Source organism: Geotrypetes seraphini, chromosome 6 (assembly GCF_902459505.1).
Source record: "Geotrypetes seraphini chromosome 6, aGeoSer1.1, whole genome shotgun sequence".
Taxonomy (NCBI): Eukaryota; Metazoa; Chordata; class Amphibia; order Gymnophiona; family Dermophiidae; genus Geotrypetes; species Geotrypetes seraphini.
This window is the reverse complement of record NC_047089.1, coordinates 44,360,198-44,373,579: the sequence shown is the minus strand read 5'-3', so window position 1 is coordinate 44,373,579 and position 13,382 is coordinate 44,360,198. Positions and strand designations below refer to the sequence as shown.

General features: G+C 44.6%; 1 protein-coding gene across 3 annotated transcripts in view; it reads right to left on the bottom strand.

The window, feature by feature from the left end:
- Nucleotides 1-2,650: 2,650 nt before the first annotated feature.
- Nucleotides 2,651-13,382, bottom strand: part of TNFRSF19 (TNF receptor superfamily member 19) — a 74,796-nt gene continuing 64,064 nt past the window's right edge. For all 3 annotated transcript variants that reach the window (XM_033947417.1, XM_033947419.1, XM_033947418.1), the window contains 3 exons: nucleotides 9,037-9,139; nucleotides 6,231-6,633; nucleotides 2,651-4,019 (listed from right to left, as the gene is read on the bottom strand). In XM_033947417.1, coding sequence (XP_033803308.1) covers nucleotides 4,011-4,019; nucleotides 6,231-6,633; nucleotides 9,037-9,139 — 515 coding nt within the window. In that variant the 3' untranslated portion in view covers nucleotides 2,651-4,010. The remainder of the gene's footprint in view (nucleotides 4,020-6,230; nucleotides 6,634-9,036; nucleotides 9,140-13,382) is intronic.

The following is a 13,382-nucleotide window of genomic DNA, read 5'->3' as shown; positions in this document are numbered from 1 at the left end:
AATTTGAAGAGAGTTAAAACTCTTCAATAACCAAACAAAAATATTAAGTCGTCTTCTTTCATTTCTCTTCATGATAAAACTAATTGTTGCTATGACATCATATCTAGCTGCTGAATAACAGCGATATTACAGTACATAGCGTTAATGCCAATAGAAAACATAATAGCGTTGATGTACATATGTGCACTTGCCTAAAGTGTATTCTCTGTATTAACTAAACATCAGTAACTGAAGATGACATTATTAGGAAGAAGACTGTGCCCTAGCAATTTTGCAGTTAAATTGGTCAATATTCAAAGTGATCTAAACAGGCAAGAAAGATCAAGGCAGCTGTTTTGAAAGCAGGAATGAGTGTGCATTGCTCCTGTCTGTTCCTCCACTAGGCCATTAGGGACCAGACAAGTAGGCCTGAGTGACTCAGAGTGTGTGTGTGTATGGGGGGGAAGGTTATGTGATTGAGATATATATATATATATATATTTTATTTTTATTTTTTTGGGGGGGGAGTTGGGGGTTGGTGATGGAGGAAGGCCTGTTGGAGGAGGCAAATCCATGACCTCCTACCCCCACCACACACAGAAACCTCTTCCCTTTCTCTGATTAAAGTTGCTTTTCAGTCTTCCACCCTCCACTGCCTTCCAATTGGCAGAACCTTACATAAGAACATAAGAGTTGCCATACTGGAACAGAACAAAGGTTCATTAAGCCCATGATCTTATTTCCAACTGTGGCCAATCCAGGTCACAAGAACCTGACAAGATCCCAAAAAGAGTAAAATTAATTTTATGCTGCTTATTCTAGAAATAAGCAGAGGATTCTCCCAAGTCCATCTTAATAATGGTTTATGGACTTTTCTTTTAGGAAATTATCCAAACCTTAAAACTGCGCTTCCAGAGGACATAATAGGTACTGAACGGTACTAGGGTTTAAGAAAGGATTGGACAATTTCCTGCTGGAAAAGGGGATAGAAGGGTATAGATAGAGGATTACTGCACAGGTCCTGGACCTGTTGGGTCGTCGTGTGAGCAGGATGCTGGGTGCGATGGACCTCAGGTCTGACCCAGCAGAGGCATTGCTTATGTTCTTATCACATTCTCTAGGAACGAAGTCCAGTGTTTAATTACATGTTGTGTGAAGAAATAGTTTCTGAAGTTTGTTTTAAATTTACTAACTAGCTTCATTGCACGCCCCCTAATCCTAGTATTTTTGGGAAAGAATAAAAGAAGCGATTCATGTCACCTGATCCGCTTCACTCAGTATCTCTACGTATCTCCCCGGAGTGATTTCTTCTCCAGGATGAAAAGCCCTAGTCACTTTCGCCTCTCCTCATAGAGAAGTTGGCCCATCCCCTTTATCATTTTCTTCTCTGTAGCTTTTCTAATTCTGCTATATCTTTTTTGAGAGGTGGTGACCAGAATTGCACACAATATTTGAGGTGCAGTTGCATCATAGAGTGATACAAAGGCATTATAATATTCTCATCTCTGTTTTCCATTCCTTTCCTTATAATTTCTAACATTCTATTTGCTTTCTGAACCACCACTGCACACTGAGCAGAGGGTTTCAACATATCATTAACGATGATACCCAGATCCTTTCCCTGGGCATTAAGTTCTAATGTGGAACTTTGCATCACATGCCTAGTTATACAGTAGTTTCTGCTACTAATTATAATGGAAGCAAGCAAGGCAAGCTCACTCAAGTTGATGGGGTGAGGTAAACTGGAGAACTGCAGATAGAAGTTTTAAAGTCAGAAATATGTCCAGACATATTACCCATTCTTCTGCCTTCTGGATAAAATTCTGCTGACATTTGAAAAAAGCCAGTTGTCAATCCTAACTTCCTCAGTCCCTTCCACCTCAGCTCTGATATGTGGGCATAAAGTAAATGCAAACTTAAGCTGCCAATAACTTAGTCTGGCCCTGCCCACGACAACAGATATTACTTGACAATACACTTCTCCCTCCCTATTCGCGGTTTCAACTATTTGCAATTTTTTTGCCTCCCCCCCCCCCCATAGAGAATCGCTTGGAGGCAGCCAGCAACGACCAGAACCAGCCCCAGGACTTGGATCGGGGCGAGGCGAGCAGCCACCCCAGAAGCACAGCCTCAGCCGTGGACACAGCTCCGGTGGCAACTTCATGCTAGACCTTGTGGTCTAGCGGTGACACGGGGCAGGAGCGATCTTCCCACATTCCTGCCCCATGCAGAGCCGTGCTGTGCGTTCCCGTGGTCTCATGAGACTACAACGGGAACTGCCGTTGTAGTCTCGTGAGACCACGGGAACTCACAGCACAGGTGCACAGCATGACTCTGTACGGGGCAGGAGTGTTGGAAGATCGCTCTTGCCCTGCATCACCGCTACACCACCAGATAAGGTCCAAGGGTGGGTCAGAGTCGGCCCAAAAGTTATTGGCAAATTTTTCTTATTTGCAGGCCGGTTCTGCCACTAACCCCCATGAATATGGAGGAATGAGTATAGACAAAGTAACCAATAAGCAAACTATGATTCTTGAAGTAGTTTTCAGTGTGTGTGTGTATCTGTGAGGTCTGCATGTGCCTGTGTGCCTGTATATCTCTCTTCCGAACTGAGAATGTGTTGCGTCTGTGGAGGGCAATTGTGAGGCAGCAGCAAGTTATAGGGAGTGGGGGAAGTTTGGATCACATAGGGCTAGTTATGGGGATTAGGTTTTGGGGGTGGGACAGTTTGTGGGGTGCTGTCATTTGCAGATAAGGCAGTTTTTGGGTGCGGGATAGTTTGGAGGATGATAGGGCACTTGTGGAGGTTATTTACAGATATGGAGCAGTTGGTGAAGTGGTGGGGTAGATGCAGGAGTGGGGGTAGATTTGGGGTGAGAGTGTTTATAGGGTGGTGGGGCAGTTTTTTTGATTGGGTCAGTTTCCTGGGGGTAGTTTTACACCTGTGTGAAGCTTGGGAATGAGTGGCAGTTGCAGGGTGTTGTTCTTGAGTGTGGGGCAATTGTACAATATTTTGGGGGATGGGGCTGTTGTGGGGTGTAGTTTGGGACTTTGAGGGGCAGTATATGGGGGTGATGAGGCAATTACAGGTGGATAGTTTTTGGGCTGTGAAGGCAGTTGCAAAGCTAGAGGCAGTTTGGAGGTTTGGGAGAGTAGGGAATTCCACCTCTTAAACTGCCTACATTTCATTCTAACTTTCTATGCTGCAGAAGCTGGAAATGCACTGGGCCATTTTTGAGGGCTTATTTCTCTGGAACCCCTAAAATCAATGTGTTTTTACCAGTTTCACATCCTCTGTCTTAGATTCCTTGCCCACCCCTCCCCCATGTAATGCAGACTGTTCCTCGGCACAGCACTGTTCCTCCCAACCTGCCTGAGAGTGCCTCAATGCCCAACAGAGCTTACCAGATGGGGAGAATCTGAACTCAAACCTTAATGAACTGGTCAGAAACACCATGTTTAACACATGTACCAGGAAGTGTTCTTGGTTTCCAAGTTCTGCCTTAAGGAGATTTACTGTAAAGTCTCATCTCATCAACAGATGATGACCGTCACATAAATAGAATTGTTTTTAATTGTTTTTAGCTTTTTTTTAAATAAAAAAAACTTTATATGTGGTTTTAAGTCCAAAAAAAGACATCTCATGCTTAGTCTAGCTAATGATGTACTTGGTAAACTTCTGACTACAGCTCGTCTTCTGTTGCTATATTCAACTAACCAGTCTAATGCACAGACAACATAATGCTTTTAGCTTCAAGTTCAGTTCATGAAGCTTTTCAGACATCCAAGGAGAACAGAAGCTGCTGACTGAAAATATGCAAGCAAAAAGAGTGTCTTCTTTCTTCTGTAAAGTTGCTCCTTGGGACTTTAGCGTACCGCTGTTATGGCTCAGATGCAACTGCATAAAGGCTGCCAGTTTCTTTCAGTTGTTTTTCTGCCATCATAATACAGTGAAGATTAGTCCTATTTGCCCCATAAGCAATAGCAAAGATGATTTCTGGCAGCAGGAGGCTTTCTGGTACAAAAGCTTTCTAAGCATCCTAAAAGAAATTAGTGCAACAAGGGTTAAAAAAAATACATGGATTGGTCACTTAATCTCTACTCTCAAAACATGAAAGAACATAGTAATAACTTAAAATACTGTGAGCATCAACAAAGATAATAAGGATAAACTCACCAAGAACTATTAGTACAAGTGTAGCCTCTATTCTGGTGCTTCTGTAATGTGTTTATATTTTACAGTCCATATCAACCAAAAGACTATGACAATTCCACTGCTGGGTACCTCCATTTAGGCACCCGAGGACCCCTCTTCTAGAAAGGCATCAAGGCACCCATGTTACACCAGCCAAAGGCCTGATGCATGTGTGGGTGCTTAAAAGTGGGAGGGGCACACTAACTTATGCCTATAAGTGGGAGCCACTGACATTGGTGCCAGTTAGAGAATCCAGGGGTAGAGGTACAAGTAGGATCATATAATATTAAGGCTAATGCAGCAGTCATCCATATAAAGCTGTAATGTTGAGTTCACCTCATGTTCACAATCTCTAGACATGCACAGTCATCTCTAAACATGGCCTCCCAGCAAAACACAGTCCTTCTTCCACAATACCTTTGAAGGAAAGATCCCAACTCTATCCCTCCCAATATCCATTTAATAATTTCAAGTTATACTCCCTGTTATTAAAAATCAAATACAAAAAGGTTTTAATAAAAATGTTTTCCTTTGGTGGTGGTGGTGGTTTATTGCCCTCCCCAGCCCCCTTTTTTTTACACTTCCCCCTCCCCATTCGCGATTTCACATAATCGCAATTTTTTTTTTGGGGGGGAGAGAAAAAAAACCCCATATTTTTGTCTTCCCCCCGGCATCCTGGCCTTACCTGGTAGTCTAGCTGGTTTTCGGGGCAGGAGCGATCTTCCTACACTCCTGCTCCGTGCAGACAACCATTAGGAAATGGCTGTGGGGAGTTCCCGTAGTCTCTCGAGAGACTACGGGAACTCCCCAAAGCCATTTCTTAATGGCTATCTGCACGGGGCAGGAGCGTAGGAAGATCGCTCCTGCCCCAAAAACCAGCTAGGCCACCAGGTATGGCCGGGATGCCAGGGGAAGGTGGAAGGGAGGCGGGGGTGGGTCAGAGCCGGATATTTGCAGTTTTTCGCCATTCGCGGTCCGGCTCTGCCCCTATCCCCCGCGAATAACGAGGGAGAAGTGTATTTACTTTTTTTTTTAACTAAAGACAGTAGTTAGTTAGGGAATCTCATGAGTATGACTAACGTGAACTGCTTCTCTTTAGAGAAAGAAAAGCTGATTACGCATAACAATGTTTTCTGAATACAACAGCTTACTAATCACACAACCTTCAGGTCTTTCCTTCAGACTGTTCTTCCCCTAAGCAAAGCTAAAATGTGGAACTAAGGGTTTAGCCATAGTCAAATCTATAATAGGGAACTGAAGTTGCAGCAATATGGAAATGACTATGATTAAGTAGTGAAAGGTGTATTTCTCCATTTGGAGCAAAGAATGGTTATATGACATGAATGGTGGATTCATGTCACTACAGGACATCTATTAGAAGTGTATGACTTCACTTATTAACACCCCAGAGATAGATAGATAGATAGAGAGAGAGAGAGAGAGAGAGAGAGAGAGAGAGAGAGATATGTATTGTTATAAACTAATTTTGCTATTTTTATCCTAGTAATTAAAAAATACTAATTTAAAAAATAATTTTTAAAAATTATGGCCCTGCACCAAAATCAGATCCTACAATTTTGCTATTTACTCTGTAATCATATACGATTCTAATGATAGCATACATGCATTCAATTTGTATGAAAAAAAAATCTGAATTTTATGGCAATAAAACTGCAAATTAATCAGGTTCCGAGACAGATTAAAGACCTGAGCAGTTGGTGTGGGTGGGAGACTGGATATTATGGTCTTTATGTGCGGTTGGCTTCTATATTTCATGATTATGCATTGTGGGTATCTTAAAAACAAGATCCATAGGTGATCCTTACTATCTGGAGAAGTGTATCCCTCAGTTATTTCCACAATTATGGAAATAAAGTTTAAATAGAAAGTGCTTTAAAGCACTTTGCACAACTAATTGTTACAATTAACTAAGGACTGCTTCTTTTAGCCTCTGACTGAATTATATTTTGGTAGTAGTACTTGTATATGAAGAGAAAATAGTCTCTGGGGAAAAAAAAGATTCTCTGTATTTCTTGTTTACTGCTGATTATCTTACCTTATTACCACCGTTTCCGACGACTATAACTGTGTTTTCACACTCTTGGTTTAATTGGTTTTCAACAGGTGGTAGGTTCAGAGTCAATGAAACATCTGGACTTGAATTTTCCTTGAGAAGTTCAATAGATTCCACAGAATTTATGGAGTGAGAATGAAGTGAAACAAATAATCCACCTGGATCTTTGTCATGGTCTGACTCCAAAGTAACTTTGTCTATAGTTTCTGAATTGAAAGAACAGTCCTCCCTTTCTGTTTGTTCTGGATACGATTCACAAGAGGAGACTATATCCCTGCCAGAATGAGTTTTTATGAGAGGCCAGGCTTCTGCAAGCTCTTCACTTGCTGACTTTGTAATGGATCCCACGAATGCTGGAACCATTTCTCCCACAGAATATGCATCCCTGTAAAATCAAGAATAAGTTGAAATATAGTAAGTCAAATGCCAATAGGAATCCCTATTGCAGACAGCTGGGCTTAGTTATATGAATGCGCAGAATGATTTGGGGTAGAATTGAGGGAAAACAAATATTTTAAAAATGACACACACAATTAAGCTAACTGCCCCAGGTACATTAAGAACATAAAAACATAAGAACTGCCGCTGCTGGGTCAGACCAGTGGTCCATCGTGCCCAGCAGTCCGCTCACGCGGCGGCCCTCTGGTCAAAGACCAGCACTCTAACTGAGACTAGCCCTACTTGCGTATGTTCTGGTTCAGCAGGAACTTGTCTAACTTTGTCTTGAATCCCTGAAGGGTGTTTTCCCCTATGACAGACTCCGGAAGAGTGTTCCAGTTTTCTACCATTCTCTGGATGAAGAAGGACTACGTTCATACGGAATCTATCCCCTTTCAATTTAAGAGAGTGCCCTCTCATTCTCCCTACCTTGGAGAGGGTGAACAACCTGTCCTTATCTACTAAGTCTATTCCCTTCAGTACCTTGAATGTTTCAATCATGTCCCCTCTCAATCTCCTCTGTTTGAGGGAGAAAAGGCACAGTTTCCCTAATCTTTCACTGTACGGCAACACCTCCATCCCCTTAATCATTTTAGTTGCTCTTTTCTGGACTTTTTTTAAGTAGTACCGTGTCCTTCTTCATGTACGGCGACCAGTGCTGGACGCAGTACTCCAGGTGAGGGCGCACCATGGCCCGGTACAGCAGCATGATAACCTTCTCCAATCTGTTCGTGATCCCCTTTTTTTATCATTCCTAGCATTCTGTTCGCCCTTTTCGCCGCCGCCACACATTGCACGGACAGCTTCATCGACTTGTCAATTAGAACTCCCAAGTATCTTTCCGGGGAGGTCTCGCCAAGTACCGCCCCGGACATCCTGTATTCGTGCATTAGATAAATTGTGAGCCCATCAGGACAGATAGGGGAAAATGCTTGAAGTACTTGTATGCAAACCGCTTTGAGTGTGGTTGTAAAACTACAAAAAGGTGGTATAGAAGTCCCAATTCCTTTCCCTTTCTCTAACCATTGGCCAAAATATAAAACCCACAGGATCTAACCAACACATTTTCATGCGCCATCTTCAACTCTCTTCTGTTAAAATAATCATATCACCAGATCAATCTGAATCTGTCATAACGTAATTACTTAAGAATCTGTCAAGGAATAAAATAGAAATGCCTCACAAATAGCTACACTATAATAAAGGGCAAAAGTGCAATGTTTAAAATTTTGGCATATACAGTTTTTTAAATTGGATTATAATCAATAAATGCCCTACATGAAAATTTGTAGCATGCATATCATCCCAGAATCTCAATCTTGATTCTTAGAGAATGTCTCTGAAATTACTATCCCTGAAGGCTGAAAACACATTACCTGGTTCTTATTGTATGCTGGATTGTTTGATATGGCCAAATTGAGCGACACTGATAATTCACATTAATCTATATCAGTGGTCTCAAACTCAAACCGTTTGCAAGGCCACATTTTGGATTTGTAGGTACTTGGAGGGCCGCAGAAAAAATAGTCAATGTCTTATTAAAGAAATGGCAACTTTGCATGAGGTAAAACTCTTTATAGTTTATACATCTTTCCTTTTGGCTAAGTCTTAATAATAATATTGTCATTTATAGCTAAAGAGACATATGATCAAGAAACTGTTTTATTTTACTTTTGTGATTATGATAAATATACCGAAGGCCTCAAAATAGTACCTGGCGGGCCGCATGTGGTCCCCCTGGGCCGCAAGTTTGAGACCACTGATCTATATGAACATACCATTTGTTTATGCTTGCCTTTCATAGGAAACTGGAGCGGTTTCATTTGAAAAGTTGTACAATTTTAAAACTTTAATGAAAAAAATGACAGAATGAAGTTGGATTGGCATGCAGAAGAGACTGAAGGGCAAATTCTATAAGAAGCGCCCAAACGTTAGGTGCCTAATTAGACACTGTTCAGCGCGATTCAAGTAAAATCGGGTGCTGTTTAATGAACCACGCTGAGCGGAACCTATTTTGGAGGCGCCCAAGAAATAGGCCAGCTCTAGGCACACGCCTAGCTGAGCGCTTAAGCACACTTAAGAGCAATGATTCTGCAACAAGGTGCCTAACATGTAGCCACGCCCACGCCTAACATGCATAGCGCCTATTTTTTTGAAAGCCGCCTAAATTTTTAGAGGCGCCTTGTTACAGAATTGCTCTTTCTTGATAGGCGTCCATATTTCAATCAGTGCTAATTATAAAGCTTAATTGAGCTTGTTACTCAGTTTAGAAAGGTGCTTATCTAGTTGGGCGCCTCCGAAATAGATGCCTACCTTTAGGCGCTGGTTACAGAATTTGGGCCCGAGTTACCTTTCATGAAGTGTGCTCTGAGAAGGAAAACGGCAGTTAGCCCTGTTATTCTCCAGGCTACAAGTCTCATCACAGCATAATGATGGAATTAAATGAACTGGGCCTAGAAGAAAAACAATGCTTTAAGAAGGATGAAGACCATTTTCACTCATGTAAAACTCACAGGATGTCAATCTAAAGGCTAAAATTATGCCTTTATTAATTTAACTTGAAGCATATTTCTATGAATAGAAGGTGATAAACTAAACTAAACTAAACCTTAAGTTTATATACCGCGTCATCTCCACGGAAGTGGAGCTCGACACGGTTTACAGGAATTAAAAAAGAAAGGAACTCCAATGGGAGGAAGTAGGGCTTGGTAAACAGGAAGGAAAGAGGGGACTTAGAATAATGGAGAGGGGGGGAGTAGTTACATTGTGGAGAAAAGCCAAGTTTTCAGATGTTTTCTGAAGTGTTGGAGGGAGGTCGAACTGCGAAGATGGGCAGTAAAGCTGTTCCATAGCTCGGAGATCCTGAAGAGGAGGATAAAATAGAACTAAGCAAGTTACCAAGTTCATTATTAGATTCTTTCAAGAATTAATCTCCTATTAGGTATGCAAGTTGTCTTAATTTTGTACTGTGCGCTCATTTCTGAGCTTTGATCAGAAAACTATTGTGTGTTTTTTTTGTGTGTCTTATCTGAATAAGTCAGAAGAAATTAAGGGCTCCTTTTACGAAGGCGCGTTAGGGCCTTAACGCGCGTAATAGCGCGTGCTAAAATGCCGCGCACGCTAGCTGCTACCACCTCCTCTTGAGCAGGCGGTAGTTTTTCAGCTAGAGCATGCTACAGCGCGCGCTAATCCAGTGCGTGCGCTGAAAACGCTAGCGCACCTTCGTAAAAGGAGCCCTAAATGAGACAAAACAAAAAAAAAAGCATTACAAACCTGATCCTCTGGCATAAAGAGCTGTAGATACATTTTGTGCCAAAAATCAGTTTCCTTTAATTCTGGTCATTACGCTACAGAATGGAATTATGTTAGGGAACATACTACTGATCGTTTCTATAGCGCTACCAGACATGCGCAGCGCTGTACATCAAAACATAGAAGACACAAATCCCTGCTCAAAAGAACTTACAGTCTAGTCAAGACAGAGAAACTGGACAAGAAGGTGCATCAATACACAGTGCTCAGGTGGGGGAATTACAGAGGGAATGATAAGACAGATACTGGTGCTTAGCAGGTGGGTTGGAGTTTTGAGTTGAGAGCATCCTCAAAGAATTGGCTTTTGAGGCTGCCAGAGACGGAAATTGACACACCCAGTCAGGCAGTTTGTTCCAAACATGCAGAGCAGCAAAATAGAAGGACGGAGTCTGGAGTTGGCCGTAGAAGAAAAGGGTAGGAACTTCCGGTGACGTCACGATCCAGGATGGAGGGTTAGGGAATTTGCTCTGACTCTCCCCTCCAGAGCGCATTACTTTCCCGTTGCGGGACGCCGAATTTTGAGAGCCTGAGGTCGGAAGAGTGTGGGGGAAGCTCGGGGCGCTTGAGCGATGCCCTCAAAAAAACGAGCGGAGCCCGGCAGAATGTCGGAGCGTGGAGGCGAGCAGGGAGGCCTCCGCCACGTGCGCGGGACCTCGGGCTTATCCGCGCGCGAGTCGGGAGACAGCGCGTCGGAAGAAGAGTCGGAGCGCGGTGCTTCCCCGAGGCTACGGCGAGCAGGGTCGGCGGCGGCAGTTACGAAAGCCGACCTGAAACTGTGGGCTACGGAAATTAAAGAGGAGGTGGCGGCTGTGAAAGGCAAAATAAAAGAGGCTGTAAAAGAGATCAGGCAGGACTTTGCAGACTTGCTGGGCAGAGTGGAGGACACTGAAAAGCGCCTGGGAGAGCAAGAAGAGTCGGTTCAGGGGCTCACAACTCAGGTGAAGGCAGTCCAGAAAGATCTTCTGGACTGCTGTGCACAGGTGGAAGACCTGGAAAATAGGTCCCGACGGAACAATGTTAGGATCCGGGGAGTTCCGGAAACAGCCGAGTATGGGGACGCTGTGGCAGTGGTGCAAGAGCTCAGCCGGTTCCTGCTGGCAGATGGTGGAGCCCCTGATAACACTTCTGGGGGCCTGAGAGTGGACAGGGCGCACCGAACCCTGGGTCCGAAGAATGGGGATTACCCGAGAGATATTATTGCCTGCATTCACCATTTTCCGGATAAGGATCGTCTGGTGAGGAAAGCTAGAGACCTGGGCGTTATCAATTGGAAGAATTTGAAAGTGGAGATATTTCAGGATCTCTCGAGCATCACTTTGCAGAAGAGGAGGGAGTTTCGCCCATTGCTGGAGGTGTTGAAGCAGAACAACTTGAGATATCGCTGGCTGTTCCCGTTTGGTCTACTGGTTACTTTGAATGGAGTACATAAGCGGGTGACGACCGTGGCGGAGCTGCAGGCGGTACTTCTGAAGGAGGGTCTGGTGAAAATGGGAGATTCTGTTCTAAGTAAAGTGACGGCGCAGAAGCTGGAGCGGTACCAGTGGAAAGCGGTGCCCCAGAGACGGAGAGGACGGCAGAGCGCTCGACAGGACGGAGAGGCAGCCGAGATGAGTGCAGCTGCGGCCCCGGACACTTGAGTGGCTGGCTGCGGGCGGGCGAGACTACCCGCTGCTGGGTCTTGGACCTTGATGCTGATCTGGTGGTGACTTTGGGAGTGTGACTGGGGATGTATGGGTGAGGATCTGGGGAATGAGTGGTGGGGGGTCATGGTGCATATGAGGTGTGAATGTGGGGACGGGAGGTAGCACAAAGGCGACATGGGGGGGTGGTGAAGTCACTTGAAGTCTTGGAGGGAGTGGGGAGAATGGGAGTGTGGGTCAGGTGGGGAGGGGGGTGGGGAGAGCTGGGGAGGAGAGGGGAGGAGGGAGGGGGGGGAGGGACGGGGGGGGGGACTAGGCTATGGAGGGAGAGGGTGGGGGGAGGTGCAGAGGGGATGGGAGTGATGTCTATAGCCGGGGATGGGGGGGGATAATGTAATTAGATTGGGCAGTTTGAATGTTAAGGGGCTTAACATGCCACGTAAGCGGCAATTGTTGTTGAAAGAAGTTAAGCGCCTCCGATTTGATATATGTTTTGTTCAAGAAACACATTTTGTAAAAGCTGGGGAAAAGCTTGTACAGTTTCGGGAGTATCCCGTGAGGGTTTGGGCTTCTAATAGGGTGGAGCGGAAAAAGGCAGGGGTGGGGATTTTGTTCTCCCACAAGTTGCGGGTGGTCCCAGATAAGGAATGGAGGGATGAAGGAGGGAGGTGGATTATCTGGACTGGCACTGTTGATGGGACTCGGGTAACGTTGGTTAATTTATATGCACCTAACTCTCAACAGGGTCCCTTTTTCGACCTCCTTCTGACTAAGATCTTGTCGGTTAAGGTGGGGCCGGTGGTGGTGGGGGGGGATTTTAATTTGGTTCTTAATCCAGATTGGGATTCCACGGGTAAGGGGGGCGATAGACTTAAGAAGGATAGAAAATGTTTGGAGAGATTCCTGGAAGTTCTTAATGTGGAGGATGGGTGGCGGGTTCAACATTGGATGGGTCGGGACTACACTTTCTATTCCCCTGTACATGAGGTATACACTCGCATTGACATGGTTTGTGTGGATAAAGGGTGGGGGGGTAAAGTGATAGATACCAAGATTGATACCATTGGATGGTCAGACCATGCCCCGCTCTGGGTGGATTTGAAATGGGGAGGACCTAGGGGGGGAGATACGTACTGGAGATTGAACGATGCCCTGCTGGGAGATCCGAAAATAGTACAAAAACTGGAAACGGGGATTTATGACTTCCTAGAGTTTAATAAGGTGGATCAGTTCTCCCCCATGACGATCTGGGAAAGTTTAAAAGGGGTGTTAAGGGGGGAATTGATCTCTATAGCAGCCTATAAGAAAAAGTCCCGGCAGCAGGAGGAACTGCAGCTCCGGGAGACGCTCCGCACTCTGGTGGATCAACATAAGAGGGGACAGGGAGGACCGCAGGTGAGGCTTCGGCTTCAGGAAACCCGAATGGCCCTTGGGAAGTTGGAAGATGAGGTGATTAAGTTTAATCTTGAGAAGTTGAAGCTTAAATATTTTGAATCGGGAAATCGGGCTAGTAAGCTTTTGGCTCATAGGGTCAAATTGCAGCAGTCTAGGAGTAATATTTTGGCTATTAAAGAGCGAGATGGCACGGTACTTACGGATGAGGTAGGAATACAAAGGCGGTTTAGGGAATTTTACCAGGAGCTTTATACACCAGAGCTTAAGGGCTCGGAGGTGGAGAGCCAAGCCTATTTGAGGGATTTAGGGTTGCCTTCCCTATCTAGCTCGGATGCACTGGGGCTGGAGG